Source organism: Delphinus delphis, chromosome 12, assembly GCF_949987515.2.
Source record: "Delphinus delphis chromosome 12, mDelDel1.2, whole genome shotgun sequence".
NCBI classification, from domain to species: Eukaryota; Metazoa; Chordata; class Mammalia; order Artiodactyla; family Delphinidae; genus Delphinus; species Delphinus delphis.
In genome coordinates, this window is record NC_082694.2 from 67,571,464 (window position 1) to 67,597,551 (window position 26,088).

The following is a 26,088-nucleotide window of genomic DNA, read 5'->3' on the forward strand; positions in this document are numbered from 1 at the left end:
CACACAGGGGTCAGGGAGGGCCTCGCTGCTGAGAGGCACTGGCGCAGAGGTCCAGGGAGGTGAGGGAACACAGGGCAGCTCAGCTGGTGGGGACCGAGGTCCAGGCTCAGGGAAGAGCAGGAAGGCAGTCAGTGGGAAGAGAGCCTGGCTGCACAGGCTGGAGACAGAAGTCACAGGACTGCCTGGCTTCCCAACCCCAGACCCGAGACTCCCTCCCCTCCCCCAGAGCTGCCACCTTGGCTCTGTGACCTCGACCCATCCTGCCCACTCATGGAGTGACTCAGATTTTAAGAACAGAATCTACTTCTAAAATCTGGGCTGGGATTTATCCTGCAGCAAGCAAAAATGGGCAGTCACAGGCCCACTAACATTTGCACAGTGTTTATATAAGCAAAATCCTATCATATAAATTATCTCATTTGGTTATCACAGCAAGAAAAAGCTTGTGAATAAAACAGATAAAAATTTTTACCTGTTAAGAGTCTGGACTGTAGCAGAAGACACCAACTAAACAAGTAAGATATCAATACCATTTCCAGTTTGCCAATTAGGAAAATTAGGCAAGGAGAGATGAATGACTCGCTCAGCATCATCTCCATAATTACTGCAGGGATGACACTGCAGTCCATGTCCAGCACCCACTGGACTCTCAGCCCTTCTGCTGCTCTGTGCTGTCCTACCCTCAAACAAGTTCTCTTTCTTCTGCGTTCCCTAACCAAAAACTCAGGCTTCATCAGAAAGATTCCAGACCGTAATCTTTTCTTAATAAGATGAACCAAGATTCTTTTGCTCAGAAAACTTTTTCCCTTTCCTTCTCCTCTAATAATTATCTTCAAATGCTCCATATGGATAAAAGCATGAGGCTTTTAGAACACATTTAGTTTGCAAGTGCCTCACATTTTTTATCTTAAAATTCAAGTCAGTTTCGTCCTAAGTAAAAACATGGTAGGAAGACATATTATCAAATTTCTGGGACAGTGATCAACTATTTTGATGCCCGATTTTTTTTTTTTCCAAAGAAAAAGTACAAAATGTAATGAAAATACCTATAGCGCTTATCGTACTCTTGAGAAAAAGACAGAGGGAAAAAAACTTTTTTTAATCAACAAACCTGTCATGATAAGTTGTAAATAAGCTATATTTACAATGAATATTTACTTCAGATTTTTAAGTCCTCACCTTTCTAGAGTAAGTCACACACTTCCGTCAATTCCTATATAAAATAAAACTTCTGTTTAAAAAATACTAAATAATAATAAAGTAACAATGATATCATGTTAACATAAGGCGGCTTGTTCATGATTAGCTATAGAATTCCATTTTCTTCTAAAGTAGTGGCTGTCAGGGTCTGATCCAAGGGCTACTGCTGACCCACATATTGACTGCTTTTTTTTTTTAAGTATTAACCTCCAAAATTCGGTAATCTATTAATTCTTTGGGGCCTGAATTGGTAATTTACCTCAATGACACACTTCACTGCATCTTACTGGGTTCAAAATATTCTCTCCACTAATAGGGTCTTGTCAACAGTTGTACTAGCAAAAGAAGACACGTATCACCTTCACACTCCAGCCAAACTGAATTACCATCTCCTAGCCTTTGTGCACGCTACTCTCTCTGCCTAACATGCCTTTCTCAGCTTCCTCCTGTACCTGGTTAATTCTTAACTACGTTTAAGCACTCAACATCACTTTTGCCAGGACACACTACAGTAAAACTGACTGCTCTCTTGTCTGTCCTCCCCTCTAGACAATATTCTCTTTGAGGACAGAGACGTATTTGTTGTTGTATTCTCCCAGTGCCCAATAAACAAGAGGACCTGAAGGAAGGAGGGAGGGAAGGAGGAAGAAAGGGGTTGATTAAATAATTAATTAACGGGGTTAAACAGAAAGAAAAGGGGCAAAGAAGTAGGGAGGGAAGGGAAAACAGGAAAGCAGAGAGGGAGTGAGGAAAAGAGGAAGGGAAGAGGCTTTTTCTAACATTGCCCACCCCTGCCCCTTCAAGAGAAGGCACAGACCCAATTAAGAATCCCTGCCAGAGCAAGTCACTGCTATCAATATAACAGAAAAGAACATTGAGAGCCACTTTTGGGAAGACAACAAAATACCAAATGATTTGAAGATTATGAAATTCAATCCTGTGTGTTAACTTTGTAAATGTATAACATTACCCTGAAAAAATAAATGTTTCCTTTAAGTCGATTTTAAAGGTTTACTGCACTGTTAAATATGCATTTTTTAAATTGTCTGAAATAAAATTTCTTTCCAAAAGAATTTAAAATATGATTTAATACAGAAATGTAACTTTAAAATATGTGCTTTTATTTAACAGCTAAGGTTTTATAAATATACCAAAAGCTTAAATGAAAGATATTTTTAAACTCAAAGATGATACTTTAAAGAGTATTTTACTTATCTGAATGCAAGTAAGGTTTATAGAGCTTATCAATATAAAAGGACTGAAATTCACTGCTATGCCTTAAATTTGAGACAAAAGTTTATCACCATTACTCTTTACATGCAGCACAAAAATATAAATTATTTACCTATATAAGAGCTCTACAACAACATCCAGATTCAATTCTTTCCTGGGAGATAATGTTAGATGTTTTTATTCTTTTAATATTTTTCACTTTTAATTTAACCTCTTACCCTAAATGCAGGGTTTGCTCCATGCTCCAATAAGCATTTCACAGTACCTGCACACAGGTTATATGCAGCAATATGCAGAGCTGTTCCAAAATTAAAGTCACTGCAAGTGGCATCCACATCTGCAATTAGACATCGCAAGCATATTAACAAAATTTTCAAATTAAGCTAGTATAAGGTAAAAGGAGATAGGCTGGGTTTATTTGGGGGAGGAGGGGTATTAGCTATTTATGAGACTTAAACCAACCCACTGAAAGGACGATTCTCACAATGGAACAAACTCTTCATATTACAACCTACTTAACTAATACTTTTCTTAGTACAATAAAATTTCACTATCAAATGGACTGATATTAGCATGGGTTTTCCAACCATCACAAACTAAACTATATTTTAAAGCAATTAATGGCAATAATTCATATTTGTAAAAGTAACTATCTTAACACACTCTCTCATTAAACCTCTTGCATATTTGCCATGACAACTATAATGTAGTAGGGTTTAGGTCAGGGACTAGCAAACTATGGCCATGGCCAAAACAACTTACCATCTGTCTTTGTAAATAAAGTTTTATTAGAACACAGCCACATAGTCTCTGTGGCTACTTTCACACCACAACTGCAGAATCAAGTAGTTGCAACAGAGACCATGTGGTCCACAAAACCTAAAATATTTACTATCTGCCTCTTCACGGAAAAAAATAGTAGGTAAAACAATGGAGAATTCTCAAGACAGGAATAAATTAAAGAGTAATTAAACATATGCATCATGCTTACATACTGTATTCATTCACAATACTTTATTCAACAAATGAATTTGGACTTCACAATAAGAATGGGAATCTTGCAATTCTAAAAACATTTTAATAACTTTCAACAAATCATCACGATGCTATACAGCAAATACTCCAGATTTGGGGATCCCATTTTGACTGATTTTAGAATATGGGTTTAATATACCTCTGGTTCTGCCAATCCGACCTTAATCTAACTACAGCTCCACCATCCCACACCCTACCTACTGTTGTAAACAAACTAAGACATGCTCAGGACACTCTCCTGAGCTATTAAAGACACTGTACTATCAAGAGAGGCTTTCTTCCTAACATCATTCAAAAAGTGAAAAAGTAAAAAGGTAAAGAGGAGATGGACAATTATACAAAGCACAGGTTAGAAACAGACATTCTGGGAAATTTATCTATGCCATCTCTAAAACAAGTCTTCTACAAATGGAGAAAACACTGCATACAACTTTTAACTTAAAGCAATACTACTGCACTTGCCCTCATTTTTTTCTCAAAAGAAAACTGACCCCCTGAGAGGACCCAGAGAGAATGTCTAAATACAGGACTGTGATTTAGATATTATGATGTTCAATTTTAGGATAGCATCATTAAGACAGGAAGAAAAAAAAAATGAAAATCTATCCCTTAATGGAATCACAGAATTTCAGAACTGAATGCCACCTAAAATAAATATTCTTCATGATTTCAATGTTTAGCTCTGAAGGTTTTATTGCTCTATTTCTGGCTACACAAGTAAGACAAAAGAAGTATACATAGATTCAATTACACTTTATAAAATCCATGTTATACTGGGGGACTTGAAGAGATATAAAAGGCCAGAGAACACTTTATTTCGTTTCTCTTTGTACTAAGTCTTCTGTGAAAGGATAGTAACTAATCTTCAATAAAGAAAAGTTAAACTGTTTCTGAAAAATAAAATGGGATTGGAGGTCACATGGAACAAGATGGATTAGAAGTAAAAGTATCTTTGAATTATAATTTTTATGCCACTGATAAAGTATTCAATTAATAACATCTAATGGAGATCTTACAGTACTTGCCTTTTGGTTTAGATGTCTTCAAAATCACTCTTATAAGTTCAGGGACATCAAAATAAGCAGCATAATGCAAAGCATTCATATTTGTCCAGCGACTCCGCAAACTAACATCTGCTCCCAGATCGATAAGTTGAGTTGCAAACTTTACAGCTGTATCAACATCACCTAGAGAAGGTTTTCTAAATTATTTTTCTTCAGTACAAATTCCAGTGGATGGCCATCTACTACCTCATCTAAAAAGCCAATGCAAACAGCGTACTGAATATACACTTACAACTCAAAAAATGTAACAAGGAATTTATTCCAGGAAAATAATCAAACCCAAGGGCAGATAAAACACTTGGCTGTAAAGATGTTCATCACAGCACTTTTATTATGAATAAAATTTTGAAACAACCTAAAAGTACAATAATAAGACACTGGTTAAATAAATTATGAGACATCCATATAATGCAATACTACAGAGCCATTAAAACCAGGGCTACACAGAGTGCACTCTGTGGACCACTGACGGTCCCAAACTGTAATTCATACTTTTTATAACTCTTTTCTTTTTCCCTATGTAATCATTTCTTCTGAATAAATTAACTGAAATATAATTTTAGGCTTTTGAAAAATACTTGGGCTTGTATTTTGTCTTTATCTCATTTTTCTATTACAAACTCATTTTTATTTTATTTTACAAAAGTATCACTCCATGATGGATTAGAGAAAAAAAAAAAAGTCCTTCACTATCAAGTTTAAGAAGCACTGTATCAGACTATTGAAACAGGGAGAGATGTTCACAGTATATAATTAAGTAAGAGGCAGGTGTAAAAAATAGTAAAGAACAGGCGAATATCAATTTTGGAAACTATGCACATATGTTATGTATGTAGGAACAGACCTTAGACAGACCTAAAGACCAGGTCTGTAGGATTGGGACTGCCTGGAAAACAGAGCATGGATTGTCAAACCTTGCCATAAACTCCAGGTGTTACCAGTTACTCTCACCTAGCAAACAGGCCGGTATGAAGCCTGTTCCAGAAAAGTTGGGAGGTACCAGGAGATTATAAAGACTCCCTTGAGAAAAGGGAGGAAAGGCAACAAGGTGTGTGGAAGACCTAACTGAATCCTCGCCTATTCAGGGAATATTATTATCATCAGCCAGGTGCCCTCCCAGGGACTCTGGTTGGCATAAACACAGTCATACAAGCACAAATACAGATGTCTTAAGCCATTAACAGATTCACCACACACTTACCAATACCATGAGCTCCAGATTTGCAAGTATAATGTAAAAGAGTCATATCTGTCAATCCATCTCTGTCATTCACGTTGCAACCTCTCTTAAGAATCTGAGGAAACCAAGGAAGATATTATTACAACATAACGTCTACTGATTTCAAACCAATGCTGGGAAACCAAGTTAGTCTATCTTATTAAATTAGTTCTCAGTAAAATGAGTAGACAGAACTGGCTTCTCTTAAGGATAAATTTTAAGTCTGTACCCTACAACAAAAATGAAAACTGAACTTGTCACCAGACGGAAGGAAATTCTTAAAGAGTATTCCAAAGTAATTTGGCACCCCAATATGTTCCTTAACTTCTCAAAGGACAAGCAAATTTCCTTTCTAATGGGAGTAATGGTATTTTAAAAAAGTATAAGCTCCCTCTTCTTACAACGAGACAGTATGCTGGTCAAGGAACCCAGCACTATTCTTTTATCCCTCTTTCAAAAAATCAAATATTTTTTAAAATTATATTTAAGCCTAGATCTTTACCAAGCCACCCCAAAGTATAGATAAGTGTGACAGTAATCAAATCACCTCATGAAAGTATATTTTTAAATTTACAAAATCAACTTGTACAAAGGAAGAAGGCTCCCTCTGCTCCCACCAAGAGTCAGATGTCAGAACTCCAGATGCAAGGGAGTGAGGAGCATGAGGGAATAATGGAAAGAACGTACTAACTCACTGCTCCATGAAAACCTATGAAGAACAAGCATCAGCATCTTTAAAAGGTTTCCCCTTTATCACCACCTTTCCATTCAGATGGGGGAAAAAAATCTATACAATTAACAATCCTAACAATACAAGACTTAACAACGTTAGAATTCCTTACCTCATTTCCAATAACGTCAATATTTTGCTGGACCTGAGGAACCCACTGTCTTAAAATGGCAAATAATTCTGATACAGAAGTTTTGGGATCGAAGAGAATTTCCTGGCATGATGTATCATTAGGATCAAAGAAAGAAAACTCTGTTTGAAATTTAAAAGGTGTAAGTTAAATTTGTTAAAATTTCAAAATAAATACATTGAAAATAATAAACAAGACCAGGACTCAAATGACACAAAATATTTTTAGGTGCAGAAAAAGTAGATTTACCTTAAGCAATTCTCAAAACCAAAGTCAGGACCACCAAAAATTATGAGGCATTTCTGAACTGCTATGAGAATGCAGTCACATTCATCACACTACATCTTATCACAAATGAAACAAAAATCTGAGCGTACTGATCTTAAACGCTGAAGTTTCCAACAACTTCTAAAGCACAGAAAATCTGTCAAATTTTATAGGTATTTTCACCTCTCAAAACATAAACATGTCATGAACAGTAGATCCACATCCATGATTAAAACATACATAATAGAAAGAAATACGCCAAAATCTCAACAGTGTACTAGAACAATATGTAATTTTAAGTATTCTTTTTACTTCTCTGTTTTCCTTATTTTCTATAATAAACAGGCATTACTTTGAAGCCTTGGGACAGAGTGATTGGGTTATTTTGGAGTATGTATCAGTAAAGACATGGAATACTAGACACAATTGAACATGATTTTTAAATCTTTTAAAACTTCCTTAAGATTCAGAGAGAACAGATCATCCTATGGCTAGAGAATAAAAGAGAATAGAAGAAACTCGGATTCTACTATCTTGAACAATCTATAAGAAGGTAGGGAATCTAAAAAACCAGAAGCATCTAAAGAAGAGAAGCATTAGAGAAGCAGTATTTGCTGAGTGCTTACAATTTACCAAACACCTTACAAATCTTCCCAGACACCTTACCTGACAGGTATTATTATTCTCATTTTGCAGATAAAGAAACCAAAGCTCAGACTAAATAACACCTGCTCAAACTCACACAGCTAGTAAGTGGCAGATTTGGGGTAGAAAATCAGGTCTGTCTCCAAAGTCTATCTTCTGGCCTCTATTATGCTGTCTCCCCAAGAGAATTCACTATTGAGCTCAGATTTTAACAGCATATGTGAGTAGCAGGATTTGTGTGGCTTTTTTATTTTCTTCCTTGTGTCTTTATTGATTTTCCAAAATTATACTACGTACGCACAGCTCTTACTTTTAGAATCAGGGTAACTGAACGATGAAAGGAGAAGCACAAAACCAAGGACGTGTATAAAAGTAGAGCAGTCCGGGCTTCCCTGGTGGCGCAGTGGTTGAGAGTCCGCCTGCCGATGCAGGGGACGCGGGTTCGTGCCCCAGTCCGGGAAGATCCCACATGCCGCGGAGCGGCTGGGCCCGTGAGCCATGGCCGCTGAGCCGGCGCATCCGGAGCCTGTGCTGCGCAACGGGAGAGGCCACAAAAGTGAGAGGCCCGCGTACCGCAAAAAAAAAAAAAAAAAAAAAAAAAAGTAAAGCAGTCCATCAGAAGAGAATCAGAAAGACTAAAACTAAGAGCATGTACTATTCAAAATCTCAGAGAACAAAATGGTCCTCTACAAACAGAAGAGTCAGAAGAGAATCAGTATGCAACACAGATACCAATTTCTCAAAGATGTGCGTGTGTTTCCTATAAATAGCAGTTTACTGGAATTTTTTTTTGGTCTAATTGATTCAGCCATTCAATAAATATTTATGGATCAGTGACATTTCTAGGCATTGGGCATTTCTAGTAGAGAAATTCCTAAATATATACCTAAACAGACTCTTCTGCATGTGTCTACAGGAGACATGTACAGGAATGCTTATTCTAGCATTGGTTATAATAGCAAAATAACTGGGAAACTGAAACATCTCTCCATAGAGGATGTATAGAAAGTGGTATATCCATAGGATGGATTCGATGCTTTCTTACAACGAAATAAATGAATTCGATATCTACATTATGAATTGATAAGGATAGGTCTCAAAAAAACATACTGATCAATAAAATAAGTTGAAGAATAATATACAACATCTATCGTTTCCATAAAATTACAAATACACAAAGCAATCCTATATACTGTTTATGGGTGCTCATATATGTAGTAAATGTATAATTAAATGGTCTGCAATCTTCACACTAAATATAAGATGGTGGTTGCCTCTGGGGAGCAAGGAAAATGGAACCGGAAAGGAAAATGGAGCGAATTTCAACTTTAAGGTTTTAATTCTTGTAACTGAAAAACAGGAGCTAAAGGAAATAAGATACTATGCTAATAATTATTCTTTCTGATGGTGGATATGTGTGACACATGTTTGCTATCACTATATTTTCTGCATTTTTAAATGACTTCCCATTTTTAAAAAATGAAACACAATGGAAAAAGAACATAATAACAATAAAAGTGCCAATAAATGTGTAAGGCTTATTTAAAGAAAACTGAAGTGGTGGGTGACTTAAATGGAGAGACACATCATGTTCCTGGACTGGAAGGTAAAATATTTAAGGCTGTCAAGTTTCCCAACAACAATTATTTTAAATAATTTCAATTTTAATCAATCAAAATTTCACCAAGATTTATTTGTGGGAGGAGACAGACAAAATTATTCTACTGCTCATCTGTGCCAGAGCTTCTCAAACATTAACCTAGATAGGAATCACCTAGGGATCTTGTTACGATGTAGATTCCAATCCAGTAAGTCTCAGGTGGGGGCAGGGACTGCATTCTAACAAGCTCCCAGTGATGCCAATGCCACTAGACTAAGTACCACGTGATGAGAAGCAAATATCTAGACAGTAAATGTAAGAGAAATGAGCAAGAACATTTTAACTAAGAAGAATAATGATCAGAGTAGGGGGTAAGGGACACTAGCCTAATAAATACTAAAGCATATAATAATGCTTCTGTAATTATATACTGAGATAATGACAAACAGCAGACAGCTCATTTAAATACTAATGATAATATGTTATAAAGTGTCTAATAGGTGCCAGGAACTGTTCTATGCACTTTACATATATTACCTAATTTAATCTTCATGACAGCCATATGAGGTAGGTACTTTTTTTTTTTGATGTAGGTACTATTATTGTTCTCATTTTATCAAAGAAAAAACAAAGGAATACAGAAAGTAAGCCATTTGCCCAAGATCACACAACTGTGAAGTGTGTGAACCTGTTGAGTCAGGATCCTCAATCCTGTTGAGTCAGGATTGGCCTATAATCCAAACTCACCTATAATCTTAAACTCTATGCTATACTACATATTAACGAATCTAACTACACCCAAATTTTAAGCTTCCACACAGAAAAAAAAAAAAAAAAAAAGTTTTAATCAAAAGAAAGGAGGTGAAGGGTAGATGGGAAGGATACCCCACCAAGTCAAGATGGAGTAACAGGGACCATATGTGTTCTTATTTCTGAAACAACCAAAAAACGACAACAACAAAGGAAAGAGATGAAATGAGGTTTCCAAGACACTGGATATCAGTTAATGAAAGACACAATCCCTAAGAGACAGGATACAAACAAGGGAGTCTCACAACTGCCCCCATGTCTCTGCCCTGAGACTTTCCAGATTTCAGCAGAGAGAGAGGGAAACCAAGAAAAAGCCCAGCAGACTCCTTGAGTTGCGGAGACAAAGCTGAGAGCTCAAGGAAATAAGGCAGCTAGAGTTCACAGGTCAGTGTATCAGACAGGAGAGAGATGCAAAGCAAGAGAACCCCAAAGATCTGAAGAGAGTTCCCCTTGAGTATTTAATATATGCTTATGAGGAAAAACCTGAGGTAAGGGAAAGAACCATCCAAAAGAATTAGAGGGATTAGTGACCAGTGATCATACGGAGCCTAGAACTGTGCTTGTTCCCGCTAAAAAGAGTGTGAAAAAAATTCATCAGGCTTTGGGTAGAGTACTCAGTAGTGAGGAGTAATTAGCCCCAGATTAGCACTGCTCCAGAACCACCTAACAAATCATAAAGGCAAGATCTGAAAAGGTCAAACACTTTCCAAGTAATTTAACTGCATCCCAGAACAAAGCTCAGGAATATTTACAGAAACAGAAAAATATCCAGCACCCAGCAGGTAAAATTCACAATGTCTGGCATCCAATCAAAGACTACCAGGCCTGCAAAGGGAAAAACGTGACCCATAATCAGGGGAATAGTCGATCAAAACAGATCTAGAGTTGACACAAATATTATAATTAACAGAAAAGGACATTAAAACAGCCATTGTAACTGTATTCCAAATGTTCAAAAGGTTAAACAGACCCAAATCAAACTTTAGTGATGAAAACTACATCTGAGATGAAAACTACACTGGATGAGATCATCAGCTGATTAGACACTGCAGAAGAAATGATTAATGAACCTGAAGACAGAGCAATAGAAACTACCCAAAATGAAATACAAAGAGAAAAAGAGTTCTTGAAATATGAAAAAAAGGCATCAGTGAGCTGTGGGAAAACTTCAAGCGGTCTAATATTTGTGTAACTGGAGTGTCTGAAAAGGAGGAGGGGCAGAAAAAGTATTTGAAGAAATAATGATTATCCAAACTTGATGAAAATTGAAACCTACAGACCCAAGAAGCTTAACAGTCCCCAAGCATAAGAACATAAAGAAAATTACACCAGGGCACATCACAGTAAAATAACTCAAAACCTATGATAAACAGAAAATCTTAAAAGCAGTCAGGAAAAAAAGATCATTACATACAGAGAAACACAAATGACAGCAGATTTCCCATCAAGACAAGTGGGAACACAGTGAAGCAACATCTTTAAGCACTGAAAGAAAAAACTATCAACCTAGAATTCTATACCTAACAAATATATTTTTCAAAAGAGACGATGACATAAAGATGTTTTCAGACATATAAAAGCTGAAAGGATTCCTCACCAGCAGATATGCACTGCAAGAAACATTAAAGGAAGCCCTTCAGGCAAAAGGAATGTGGCATCAGATGAAAATCTGGTCTGCACAAAGGAATGAATAACACTAGAAATGCTAACTATGTGGGTAAATAAGATTTTTTTGTTATTATTATTGCTTAAATCTCTTTAAGAGATAACTTCACTGTTTATGTAAAAATAATAACAATACACTTGGGGACTTTTAATACATGTAAACTGACTCTGAAGGCATTCAAAGCAAAATTGAGTCCAAAAATCTTTGTAGTCTTGCAGGGTAACCACCTTGAGGGTCAACACTGAGCTGAATGTCTAAGCTCTGGTTTGTGTGGGTTGGTTTCTTTTTCTTTGTTTCTTGATTTTAATCTCAGTCTCAGTCTCACATTCAATGGCTCCCATTACATTTAGGATAAAATACAAATTCCCTACCAAACGATCCTGCCTGGTCTGGGCCCTGCCTTTTCCTCTCCAACTTCATCTCCTGCCATTCTGCCCTTCAACCACTTTGCTTCTCAGCCTCAAAGGCCTTCCACTATTTCTTAGGACACACCAAAGTTTTTTCCCCGACTCTGTGCCTTTGATTTCCTATCCTTCTGCCTGGAACACTTCTCTCCAGGCTCTTCTCTCAACCAGCTGCTTCTGATTCTCCAGATGACCAGCCCATCTAAAACAGCCTCTCTGCTCCATTATCCTCTGCTGCAGCACCCTGTTGCTTTTCTCCACAGAATTCATTATAATCTATAATATTTATGATTGGTTTCTTCATTTGTTTGTTTATTGTCTGTTTTCCCTCCTAGAATGTCGGTCTTGGTCACCGTGCTATCCCCAGCATCTAGGACAGTACCTGGCATATAACAGGCCCTCAACAAATACTTACTCAATAAATACAACCCTGGATGCCACATTTTAAGGAGACACTGCCTGACTACAGCATACTAAGAAGAAAACAACTAGAGTGAAAAAGGTCTAGAAATCCTGACAATGAGAGACTGGTGAAGGAACCAGAAATGTGTAGTCTAAAGAAGTACAGACTTAATTTAAAATGTCCAAATTATCTTCAAATATTTGAAGGTCATCATATAAAGAACTGTTTGTTCTACATATCAAACCAGTTAGCCAAAGTTTCAAGGAGACATACTTTGAGTCCATATACAAAAACAATTTTATCACAACTAAAACTTTAACAATGAAATGGACTATTTCATTAGTTTCCCACTATTGACAATATCCAAGCAGCTGAATGGTTATCTATCAGAGAACCTGAAAACATAATTTCTATACTGGGAAATGAGTAGGGAAAGCTGAACTATAGGTCCATTCAGATCCTAAGAATCTATCGTTCTAAGAATACAGGCAATTTTTAATTTCACTTATACAAAGGGAATAATATCCATTATCACCTTTCATCCAATGTATTTATTCAACAAACAATGAACAACTAACATCAACAAATGACTACATTAGCCCAATGAGATAAACAAAAACAAAACATGATTCTACTCCATCCAAAGAGCTATAGTCTGGGAAAGGAAATAAGACAGTTATGACTCAAGACAGAATGAGGGAAGTGCCATTAGCAAGGTACAAAGTGCTTTTCAAGGTTGTTCCCGCATAACTGATTTTGTTGTATCTGAAAGTCAATATCCAGTCAATTTTTGTAAACACTGCAAATAACTCCCAAGATCTAGTAGGCACAGGTTTTACGTAACACCTTTGATGACTGCAAGGCAAGCTGCTATAGAATATGAACACATAAAATAGCATACCTGGAGATGAGTAGTTATTAGAATGGATATGACTAAAAAGACAAATTCACAATCCAATCATTTTATATTCACTAATATTTAAAAATTGCATTATCTCTACCTCCAAAGACAATTTGAAATGGTGGCCCAATATTTTACTTGAAAAACTCTAACTAAATTAGAAATGTAACACATCCATCAAGCTTACCTCCTGGTTTTCTTTTATTCCTTTATCAACTACCTGATAAAATAGGGTCCTGGGGAAATAAGTCTAAATAGATAAAAAACTAGAATACTCCTAAATTTACATTTTACAAAGAACATTTAAATGAACCAATTTAAATATGAATCAATCTCACGCCATGTTCCAGGGAAAGGTCTCACCCTCTCTAAGTACAGGGCTTTTATTGTTTTGTTTTACTATACTTTGTGTATACACTGATAATTACAATGGGAGACAACTGAAACAGGATCCAAATTAGGCTTGCTTGTGTATTAAAACACATCACTTGTTGTTACATTGTCACCCAAGTTTGGATCATTTCAGCAGTGATTATTTGGTTTGTTAATTGGAATCCCAGTATTGCAGAGACAACAGGGCCCTTAAAGATGGCTAGTGCACTGTGCTTTTATGTCTTTTTTTTCTTTTTCAGTACATGGCTTTTTAAGCAAGTCAATATATTTAACCAAAATAAATACATCAATAGCAGAAGAATGCTAGATGTCTAAGCACCACTGTATTCTAAAAATAAAATCCTCTGAATCCACCATGGTGCTTAAAATGAACGTTTTTACATAATAAAAATGATGACAGCAGAAATAAAGCGTTTAGCTTAAGAGGCAGAAAAAGCAATAAGCAATTGTTATTTTTGAAAAAGGAAAATTTAGCAATTTTATGAAAACCACAACAAATGGTTTCAGGAAAAATTAGGAGTACAATAAGGGTGTAAGACAGGGCTTCCCTGGTGGTGCAGTGGTTGAGAGTCCGCCTGCCGATGCAGGGGACACGGGTTCATGCCCCGGTCTGGGAAGATCCCACATGCCACGGAGCGGCTGGGCCCGTGAGCCATGGCCGCTGAGCCTGCGCGTCCGGAGCCTGTGCTCCGCAACGGGAGAGGCCACAACGGTGAGAGGCCCGCGTACCACAAAATAAAATAAAATAATAAAAGGGTGTAAGACAGAAGTCAAGTCACCAGTTCACAGAAAATAAACACAGCAACTTAACGTACCACAGTCTGAAGGCATTGGTGCTGCAGAAATGGAAAAGATAACTGGTGTATCAGAACCTTGAAATAAAAATGGGTATCTTCCAATCAACGAACTTCCTTCTAATGGAAAATCCGGAAGGTCCTCTATGGTCATCTTCTAGAAAGCCACCTTTAATGAAAGGGGGGGAAAAGCATATCTATTATATTTGTATGCAACTTAGAATAACTGCCTTCAGTCACAAAAAGCCTATTTTTAAAAAATATCTAATCTATTGACATTTTTAACTTCAACCTTCAAAAATCTATTTTAGAGAAAAAGGGAAAAATATTTCCTTTTAGCGAACTGTTGTTAAAGAATATACATTGCTTAACACTGTCTCTCAGGGTCAACAGCATATGTAATCTTTTTAGGCGAAGATCGGGAGTAATAAAAAACTACTACTATATATTTCCTAATAATAGGTGAAAACATTTTTTAAACACTGAGCTACCCTAAATGGGTGATGTTCTCTTTACTCGCAGTAACAAACGAGATGTTATCCCTTGTAGGTGCATCTCTAACTTCTCATAGGATCTGACACAGGTTCTATCATCTGTCATCCAGTAGCTCATGCCACGTGCTCATCACATGAAAAAAATCTAGTTTAAAATGTGCTCATTATTTTCCAACATCCCAGAAACCTTTACTGAAAATTGACCGTATCATTTGTACAAATTTAAATCTAGGAGCTTACCGACATGGTTTCACTTAACAATGCAGAGGATCTGTCTAGTTTGTCCCAGCAGAAGATGGAAGGCCATGCCTTTTAAACCACATCACTTATACTACCTCTCTTTTCCAGGAAACATGAGCACTCAGAATAAATATGTCTAAATTAGACAGCTGCTGCACCCCAGCACACATATCAGAGATGACACAGAATGCAGAGAAAATGTTAGTAAAACTGAACTCTGAAGCTTAAAAACCTTCCAGTTTCTTTTGCACCAAATCTTTGCAGTCTGAAATATTACGAACCTCTATATCTGTTCAAAATATAAGCAGAAAACTATATTACAAAACTAAATAAAGGTGATTTTAGATTATTTCAGTAGAAAGAATAGAATAAGTAAAGATGGTTAACAGATAGCTTACTCTAGCAGATAATGCCATGCTAGATATTATTCAATGTGTGCTCTATTATACTTGGTAAACCAACTCTATGTCTATCACCTTTACCTATCAAGCTTACCTACCATCACCACCCTGCTCCAAAGAAACAGTCACCTTTCTGAGCTAAGAGGTTTGTTTCCAATTAGATTCATATGTTTTCTGAATACCAGCAGAAACTGGTAAAGAGTAAGGCAATTTCTTTTTTCTCATAAGGTACATGTTTACATGGACATGGATATTATATATCAAATAACTTAATACAGTGTTACTATGTTAAAGGTATTCAAGGTTTCTTGGATGCTAAAATTACTCGCCACCCAATACTTTGAATCATTTTGACATTACCCTGGCCACATAAATAGGAAAAGTTGTTGCCATACAGCATGGTGAACTTCCTCAAATACTAACAATTTCAAAAAGTAGCGCCTACCACAAAGACAGCCCTCCTTCAATACTATAGCTTCTCAGTATTCAAAGTCAGTCAGGATTTCTACTTGTTGGCTTCTACAAATTACCTACCTGGCAGTAAATTTGAGCAAAATAGTCTATGCCGGGTATGAAGCATCCTTTAAAGTCAAGGACCAGAATTAAAATTTAATAAATATTAATATGTACAAGGCACTACACTATTCTAGATGTTTCAGAGAATACAAAAATGAGTAACAGATGGTCCATGCTTGTTAGGTAGCTTACAGTCTACTAGGGTGAATAAAATAGTACTAATAACTATAGACGATAAAACTGAATGAAATATGTTCCATAACCTAAGTACAAGGAACATTTGTTATGGGAGTTCCTGAGAATCAGAAATGGTGCAGTGAAAAAAGCATCACTGAGATGAGTCCTGAAAGATGAGTAGGCAGAAATAGGGGCATAAATTTAAAAGGGGAGCCCATTAAAGGAATAGCAGGCTGGAACTCAGGCACATCTAGTAAGAGGAAAGGCTGTTGTGGTTTTTTAGGACTCTCCTCAGTAGTGCTTTCTATACCTGATCAAACACCAAACCACTTAATTCCATGAGCACTGGAAACGGTTGATTTTTTAAAAGGAGACTGTCCTGATTCAAGCTGTCTTAGGAAGGTTAATCTGACTACAATCACACTTTGGGACTCAGCCATGTTTTTAATGCTCCAGCAAAATGACTAAGTGGTTTTCTTTCTGAGCTGGTTAAGAGGAAGCCACCTTTCAAAACCTCCCTTTCAAAGAGTGGGGTTTCCCATTCAAAACTATTTTTTAAAGTGATCTTCAGAGTGTACCTTTCATTTTTTTGTAGACTTGAGATCCTTAAAGACAGGAACTGTATCTTACACGACTATCACTTGCCCCAGGAGCTAGATTAGTGTTTTATACACAGTTAATAAATATTCAAATCCTAGATTTGACGTGGAAAGATGATTCATTCAACAAGATTTAATCAACTTCACTCTACATATTAGATATTTCAAACCCATAGAAGCTACTATATTACCTGAACAATGCAGTGAATATTCTTCATGTTTTGTGTCTGCATTGCATTTTCCCCTGGTCCCATTCCCTTTCTTTCACACGAAAAGCCCAACATTCTACCTTTTGTCCCACTTAAGAAAGCTATACACCTCCACAAACTTCTGTAGAGTTTTAGTTTAGAATCCTTTCCTAAAAGCGATTTCTGGGTCTAAGGATCTGGGAATCTTGGTTAAACCTAGAGATGTGCCTAGCTGGATTGAGTATATACTTTCATTTCAAATCCTACTATGGTTACTTGGTGAGAATGGATTATGTAAAGATATCCAAGATTAAAAGTTGGCCCCAATTAACTGTGTACATAACAGATGCAATAACAAGAATCAACTTCCCCAAAGTTTGATTTACATATGAATCTCATCACCCCGAATCAGCTCTGAGTAAATGCAACTTGTAACATGGCTCTAATATTTTGTATTTTTTTCAGAGATACCTGGTCAATGCGCTAACATTAACATAAGTGCTAAAAACATAAATGCTCAAAAGCCACATGTGTCTCGTGGCTACCATACTGAACACTGAAGAAAGAACACTCCCCTCATCTCAGGAAGTTCTACTGAATCAAACTCTAGACAAGAAAACAATATACAAATGCCTGAAACAACAAGGAACAAAGGCTAACAACCTAAGCAAGCCTATGGTGGCATACTTAATTATACATAATTAACAAGAGAACAGTAAGCCTAAAAGTAACCAGATGTTCGCAGATTTACACTGGGATAAAGTGTTAAGTTGATTCTGTAACATGAAGATCACTAGTATGTTTCAAAATTGGAGTTGTTATAAGCCATAAAAGACATCATATAAATATTTTTCTAAAAGCCTTGCTGATAGGGGCTGTTTCTGGTAAATCTGAAACGTCCGAAATAAATCCTGCAAAATACTATACCATGTGCCAAATCTTCTATAAAACAAATAAACAAATTCATTCTATTTCAAGATTCAATCTTACAGCCCAGGTAGTCCATATCAAACGAGAGTATTTCAAAATGCATATTTAAATTAGCAAAATAGGATGGAAACCAGGATGGCTTTGCCTCATAAAAATGCAGAAAGCTAGACTTCTGCCAATTTCAATTATCTTCTTTCTCTGCACAGTTGCTTCATGTCCCGCACCACGTGATCTTCTGCCATTTAGATGACTTTAATTCGTGCAGAAGATAATATAAATGACAAATGTCAATGTGAAAGTGAAGTACAATTAAAGTATTTGGCGGATGTTTCAAAGGAGGGTGTTTCTTCATCGAAATATTTAAAGGGCACCAATTTATACTATGACGTTGCTACAATGTGAAGCACAGTCTAGCTGGGAACATACAGCAAGTTATCATCCCATGAGAATATCCTCCTCTGATACATATCAAAACATTGCCTCAGAGTTTAAATTCAAATTGCCTACATAGTCTCTAGATTAATGAACAACCTGACATCTAATTCAAAAGAAAGCTGACATTATAAACCCACCAATTTAACCCACAAGGATGAGGAGTCTCTGTTTAGCAGTCTCAGCGCAAGTGTTTTCCCTAACTTCCCTTCCCATGATTTAGAATTAAGGAATCTCGGGGTAGCAAACGACTGGAAGCAGAGTCATTTGTCTTAGCTTTGAATTCTCACCGGCAAAAGGTTTCTCAAACAGCTTAATAAGCAAGGGGAGTAATGAGAGATGTGAAGAGGCCCCTTTCAGGAAAACCACGAAGGGCTGGGTACAGCACGCTGCCCATCGCTGCGCGCGAGACGCTCTCCCAAGGGCGTCGGGGCGGTCAAAGCTGGAGCTGCGGAGCGGGGGCCGGAACTCAGTTCCGCCCTGGGGTCCAGCCCGTCCCACACACCTGGCAGCATCGCATCCTGAAGTTAAACCGGCGGGGAGGAACAGAAACCAGAAACCCGGCTCCCCGCCTGTGGGCCGTTCCAACCCCGCCCTCGCCCCAGGGAGGCCTCCAGAAGCCGGAGACTCCGGCGCCCACTGCAGGCGACCGCGGGGCTCCCAGCGCCTCCGCGCTGCCCTCCCCGAACCGTCAACCGGCCCTCGAGCACCCGCACCCCCGCCCGCCCGGCACGGAGCCCCCGCGCCCTCCCGCCCCACCTGCCTCCTCCTGTCCTCTCCGGGCGGCCGACGGGGAACGCAGGGGCGCGGAGAGAAGGCTAAGAGGCGCGCTTCTCCTCCCCGCACCGCTCTCCGGTAGCCGGCCGCGAGGCCTCCCGCCGCGCCACGCTGCGCAGCGCAGCTCCGCGACCTCGCCCGGCCCCTCCCGCCTGCCGCCTCCGCGCCGCGCGCGCCGAAGCCTGGCCCCACGCGGGGTCGGCGCGCGCGCGCGCAGTGCAGGCGTCCCGGCGGCGCGCAGGCTTCGGCCCAGGCCCGCGCACGCGCCGGGGAGGGGAGACAGGCGGGGAGCGCGCGCCTGAGCTCGCCGCCTCCTGCCTTCGACCCCGGAGCCCCTCCGCAGAGCGACGGTTGAGGCTCGAGGTTAGAAAGGTCTGGTGGGCTTCGGGCGTCAACCCTGCGAGGATCGGGCGCCACTGTGGTATTTCCACCGCAGCCGAGGCAGGCTCTCGGCGGAACCCCGCCTGGCCTTAGGCCATGCTTGGGGAAACAGCCCATGGCACGCTGAACAGACGCTCCTCCGTCAAAGCCCTTAGCTAGACCAGTCTGACTGGCCTCCCAGTCTCACATCCCTGGGCTGGAAGCACTCCAACACCTTCTTAGGGACTGGCACCACGTCTTACCCTTTTTAGGCTCCCCAGTATCTAGCCCCATGCATGGCCCAGAATAGGGCCATCAGTCAATTACCTGTTTGCAGGTCTTGCTGTAAAAAGCCTAGTCAAGGCTATAGCCAAGTTGAATGATTACACCCAAGGGTGTCAGTGTAGAGGCAGAAGAGGATGCATGAGTAGTCGTCCCAGAAGTTTATTTCCCCTGATGCTTTGCTCCCTTCTCACCCCCTTCTCTCCTTCCCCCCTTCTCCATCCCCCAAGAATCAGAAAGTGGTGATGAATGCTGACATCCTGGTCTGTGGAAGGAAAGGTGTTACTTGACACTTAATGAAGGGACTTAATGAGTCCATTGTTTCCCCATGACTGAAGTTTGTAACAGGGAGCCAGTAGTGTTCCCCTGTAACAACTTTCTCTGAGGCCTTTTTATTCTGGCTCTGATATACCAACTACTACACTGTACTTCCACGTTCACCAAATGCAGTGCCTGGCAAGAGCAAATGTTGGACAAATTAATGTCAACCACGACTCTTCAAGAGCAGAGGTAAGTGCTCGGGCACTCAAGAGCATCTTTTCCTGTTAGAATAATTGATTCCAGACCCTGGAAAAGACCCCCCTCCATTTGCTTGAGTCCTCCTTACGATATCCTCCCACCAAGTTGCCATAGTTGAGCACCTCCAGTAACCAGGAATTCACTTCCTTTGAAAGCAGCCATTTTATCTTTGACCAGCCTTGTTGAAAAGTTCTTCCTACCTTAGAAGCTAAAATACAGTTCCCTGCATCTCTTCCTTATTGGGTTCTATTTATACCCTGAAGACTCCAGATCATGTCCAACTCCAAGGAATCCAGGGAAAGCATTCTCAGTCCTTTAGGCTGCTCCTTATGAGACATGCTTAAGATTCCACTCACCAGCATTTTAAGGGTCTCTTTATGGTGCATCCCAGCTTGTCTAGAGCTCTCTTAAATGTGACGCTCAGGAGCGAATGGGGTGTCCTGTTGAGTGCAGAGAGGAGAGAGACTGCCACCTGTTTCTTGGCCCTATGCTTCTATTAGCATAGCTCACAGTATCGAAATACTCATTTGCGACAGTCACATCCCATTGTGGAATCGGGTGGAACATACTGTCAACTAAAATTCATAGCGCTTATGCAACGTTTAAACACCATGACCATCCCACAGTCCCTGGTCAGCTGCCAGTTTCTCTGTCCCTGCAGGTTCAGCACCTTATGCACTCTCAGGGATGATGATGTGACACAGATGCTTCCTCCTCCCTTCGGGGGGTTCCGCCTCCCTCTCTCTGCTCTCATCACACCCAGTTCTCGTCTGACCCCACCCACCTCTTTGACTGGTTAAAAGAAGGAAAATAATCTGCCCTTGGTTGGCTTGAAGCAACTGTAAATAAGCCCTATTGTCAGTAAGCCACAGAAATTCATAAAGGTCTATGTGTAACAGAAGGTGCTGTTGGCAAACTTTCCACATACACAGTTCACTTTATTGCTGATTTAAATTATCCCTCTGAGAAACCACTGTTAGTGGTTGACAGGCTGTGGCTGGCTGAGTTGCTTTTCACTATAATGAAAGTCTCTGTGAGAACCAGCCAGGCCACTAGCTTTTTCTGCTACACCCAAACACTATACAGTGCCTTGGCAAATTCCCAGGATACCAAGCCATTAGAGAGAGAATCTCCCACTCACTTGCTTACATTTACTGAAAAAACTGAAGTTACTCCCTAGACCATCATCAAGAATGCAAGCACTGATTGGAGTCATGCTTCTTGGAACACCCCATGGGTTATACAATCCTCAGACCAGGAGTTGGACTGGGTAATGATATGGGGCCAGAACTGGGAACATGAAACGTCCACTGGGATGGAAAGGCACATGGGGAAATGGTCCAGCTGCAGCTGCTGAGATTCAGTTATATCTGAAGGCACAACAAGGTTCCTGGACAATGTAGCAATAAACCACAGTCCCAGGAGGTGACCAGCCTCAGTGGTCAGCATCCATGTGGAGAAGGGGACATTACTGACTGACCACAGTTTGATTCCTACCTATGGGATCTTACTTGCCTTCACTTTACCAATGAAGAATCAGACTCCAGGAGGCTGTGGAACTTGCTCACTGTACCCTGGGACAGAAATAGGATTCAAACCCTAGTCTGTCTATCATGAAGGCCTGTGTTGATCCACAATTTTGTATTATCTGCACAGGGTGTACTTTGGGGCATTCAGGACACAGAAATGCTGCGTTGAGCAGCAGGGATCATTGAGAAATTCAGATAGCCAATCAGAATGTCAGCATCAGGAAGGTCTGTCAGGGGCTAACAGGACCACAGTCCATGAGAAAATGGTTGGGGAAGAAAATCAAAAGAAGACAGTGTCAGTGCTGGTACATGGACTGAGGTATTGGGCAGGACATGATTCACGGGGGAGGAAGACAAGGGCTTGTTTCCAGAATGTGAGTGTACAGGAGACATCCAGCTATTAGAATTGGGGTGCCAGATTGGAGACCAACTAGCAGAGGTAGTTAAATATAGACTATCAGAGCCCTGGGTAGAACCCCTAAAATCTTCCTATCATGTTTGCAGATGATAAAATCATCACCATAAAAAACCCAACAGAATCAACTATTAGACATTATACGTGAGTACAACAAGGTTGCCAAATACAAGATCAATTTCTAAAAATCAGTCGTTTCCTCTACTTCATCAGTAAGCACCCAGGAAATATAATAGATTGTAAGAGACCATTCACAATATCAATAAAACTCTAAAGCACAATATTCAAGAATTCACCTAGCAACTTGCAAGAACTTTATGGAGAAAATTAAAGTTCTATTTAAGGACATAAAAGAAGATTAAAAAAAAGAAGATATACTATGGATAGGATGACTTTACAGTGTAAAAATATCCATTTAATCTCTAAATTCAACGTTATACCAACCAAAATTCCATCAGGAACTCAAATTTTAAGGAACTTCCATAAAGTTACAAAATAGATAAGGAAAAATAAAATTTTAAATAGTTAAATCAATTTTGAAAAACAAGAACAGAGAGAGGAAACCTACCCTGCCAGATATTACGTCATTACTACATAGTGATAAAAATAGTATGCTACTAGTACAGAAACAAATGGAACAGCCACACAGAATAGAACCCTCAGAAGCAGACCCCTGGGACCTCAATATATGTAAATGTGGGGCTGCAAATCAGTGAGAAAAATATAAATTATTTAGAAGATGGTTTGGGGGAAACTAGATTAGTTTAAGAAGAAAAAATAGAGTTGGATGCCCCATGTCTACCATATTCAAAGTGAACTCCAGATTGATTAAAGATCTACATTTGAAAAGTAGGTACAATGTAGGAGAAAATCTGTATGAATCAGGGATAGGGATATACTTCATAAAACAAGACGGCAAAAGTGCAAACCTTAAAACAAAAGACTAGGTGATTTGACTATATCACAGTGAAGGTTTCTCTTCAATGAAAAATACCATGGAAAAAATTAACAGGCAGCTGACAAATTGGGAGAAGATAGATATTCAAAAGCAGCTAGGGATTCATATCTAAAATATGTAAGTAACTTTTGCATATCAACAAAAAGAAGTCAGAGAATCCAATATAAAAGTGAGAAAAGGATAGGAATAGGTGATTCACAGAAGAGAAAGCCAGGATAGCAAGCACACAGAAGAGATGCTCAAACTCACTAGTAATGAGAGAAAGGAAAGACAGACAGTGTGATACTGCTGATAGCCACTGGTTTGCTGGTATATATCTTAAAAACAGCTGGGAGTTGAGGGAGAGTCCTAATTTGTAGTGTTTGTCAGTTTCCATGGTACAGATACTCTCACCCCTGCTGATTTCAAGCTACCAGTGTGAAGTCACTGAACAAGAAATTGGGAAGAAATGTGCTCAGTCAGCTCTCATGAGTCAACTCCAATGCACCACTATTTACCCATCAACCTGGCAAAAGTCAGAAAGATAATCCCCAGTACTGGCAAAGATTTGGGGAAATGGGAATCCTCATGCACTGCTGATGAGAATTTAAACTGCTAAATACATTCTGTAGAGCAATTTGGTAACATTTAGTAAAACAAACAAAAAAAATTATCAGCATTTTTTATAACTCAGCAATCGCCTTCATAGATATGCCTCAAAGGAACCATTACAAGCGTCCTATAGGAGCTTCCAAGAAGCCAGTTTCTCATTTACTAGGTGATCTCTTCCAGTCCCTGGCTTTAAATACCATCTCTATTTTCATGATTCCAAAATGTCTGTCTCCAGCCCTGAACTTCAGACATATATTCATTTGTCTACTCAACATCTAATCTAGAGTACACTCTAGATTAATAGACATCTGTTAATAGGCATCTCAAATATAACATGTTCAAAATAGAACCCTTACCCATAACCTTTTAAAAGAAGAAGCTCCAGGAGGACAGAAGTTTTCATCTATTTCTGTCACTGCCATATCCTCAGTAACTAGAACATATCTAGTATCGGGCCCATAGTAAAAATTTAATAAATATTTGTTGATTGAATAGGCCTGGTCCTTTAAGATTTCAGTCTCAGTAAAGGTAGATTATTATGTCCAAGGAATTTAGAAATCACAGAAGTTGTCTTTGTATCACATGCATGCACACACTCTAAAGTGGGAGGCATTCATACGTCACTAAAGCTACATCAAGTTGTCTTTCCAGCAGCTGTTTACAAAACCAATACAGCTTCATCTCTGTTCACTGGAAATCATCAGCTGCTATAATAACATCTTGATTAGGGGTTGAGAGAATGTCAGACCCACTGGAACTTCCTGAGAGTGGGTAGAGAGCAGCTTGCACCTTGTCAACAATGGATCAAATGACTCACCTAACAAAGAAAGCCATTGACAGACCAATTAGCTGGTACTGAGTCATGAGAAAGTCTCCTTTGTGACAAAAACAGCATTGATAATAAGATCGGTTCTGACATTCCATACCTAACCATATTTGCAACAGCAGGGAACAGTTAAAGTAAAAATAAGTGTGAATTGCTTTCTTAGATTCACACGGGGTTCAACCCAAGAAGAAGTTATAGTCTATCTTTTCAAGGCCCAGCAAAATATATCAGGCAATATCTTTATCATCATCAAGGTAATCACAACCCTAATGCACTTCTGAGGAAAAGCCACCTGAGTTTCTAACGAGGGAAAAAGAAGGAATCTGTCAGCACTCTTCAAAACAGAAACCCCGCCTAACCTTTATGTCCCATATCTGATATACTCTCTTAAGGAAAGCCTGAAACAAACGCATATTTTAAAATTCGAGCATTTTAAAGTGAAATTAAGCACCTAAGAATAGTTACCTTGAGTCTTAGCCTTTATCAATTCAATTTCTGTAGATTTTTTTAAAATAGCAAATGATTTTTATAAATGATTTCTCCACAGACAGCTTAGGTTTTATATTTAATATGTGCTCAATAATGACCTGCATTCAGAATGGAGCTGAGGCAAGTTTTACAGATGCCCTTAGGGGTTGGAAACCTACTCTTTCTGCGTTTCACATCACACTTCATCAACCACTTTGCCGCATAACAGTAACGCGGCAACCACTTAGCTATTACGTAGTAATGTAAGAATATATTAATTTTTTGGATATGTGCCCATTGCACAAAAGCACAGTGCCAGCAAAAAAAAAACCCAGCCACTCAGCTTTCTTGGCTGCTGTCCATCCAACAAGGTGCTGATGTTTCTCCAGCTTCACCCATGCCCTAACTCAGAATTCAACGCAGGGAGTCTCTCAAGGTTCAGCTTGTCAAGTGAGGCAGCACACGCCTGCTAAGGAGCTGCATTTCACCAATTTAGAGGAATCGTTGCTAGTAACAATAGCCTAGCATCTTTGCAAGCAATGGCCAGAGACATCATGGACACTGTGTGTCTCTGTTGCAAAGACTACTGGCCACGCTCAGATCTCTGATGCAGCTGAGATCGGGCACCTCCTAGCACACTGGTCCACACGGTCCTCAGCTCCTGCCATCCAAAGAGGCCCAAGAAAAGAGGTGTGACCTGTGAGGGGAGCTCCTGGTCCTCCTTTGTCAAGCATGTACTAAATAATTCTAAGTATCATAAATGCCATTAGATACTGCCCTGTCCTCAGGGAGCTTATAGCCTAACTGAGAGGAAAAAAATTAAAATTCTCCAAAAAATGGGAAGCAGGATAGAATCCCGGGCTTTGAAGTCAGACTTACAGGGTTTGCCTGG

At 39.2% G+C, this 26,088-nt stretch overlaps 1 protein-coding gene across 2 annotated transcripts in view; it reads right to left on the reverse strand.

Annotated features, from left to right (window-relative positions):
* Positions 1–20,861, reverse strand: part of CLIP4 (CAP-Gly domain containing linker protein family member 4) — a 66,329-nt gene extending 45,468 nt beyond the window's left edge. Inside the window, exons 1-6 of one of the 2 annotated variants that reach the window (XM_060026882.1) lie at positions 20,766–20,861; positions 14,516–14,663; positions 6,594–6,733; positions 5,734–5,827; positions 4,494–4,655; positions 2,652–2,770 (exon numbers count right to left, since the gene is read on the reverse strand). In XM_060026882.1, the coding sequence (XP_059882865.1) occupies positions 2,652–2,770; positions 4,494–4,655; positions 5,734–5,827; positions 6,594–6,733; positions 14,516–14,648 (648 nt within the window). In that variant the 5' untranslated portion in view covers positions 14,649–14,663; positions 20,766–20,861. Of the gene's footprint in view, positions 1–2,651; positions 2,771–4,493; positions 4,656–5,733; positions 5,828–6,593; positions 6,734–14,515; positions 14,664–19,230; positions 19,399–20,765 lie in introns of those variants that run through there. The other variant, XM_060026881.1, reaches the window with a different exon arrangement.
* Positions 20,862–26,088: the final 5,227 nt, after the last annotated feature.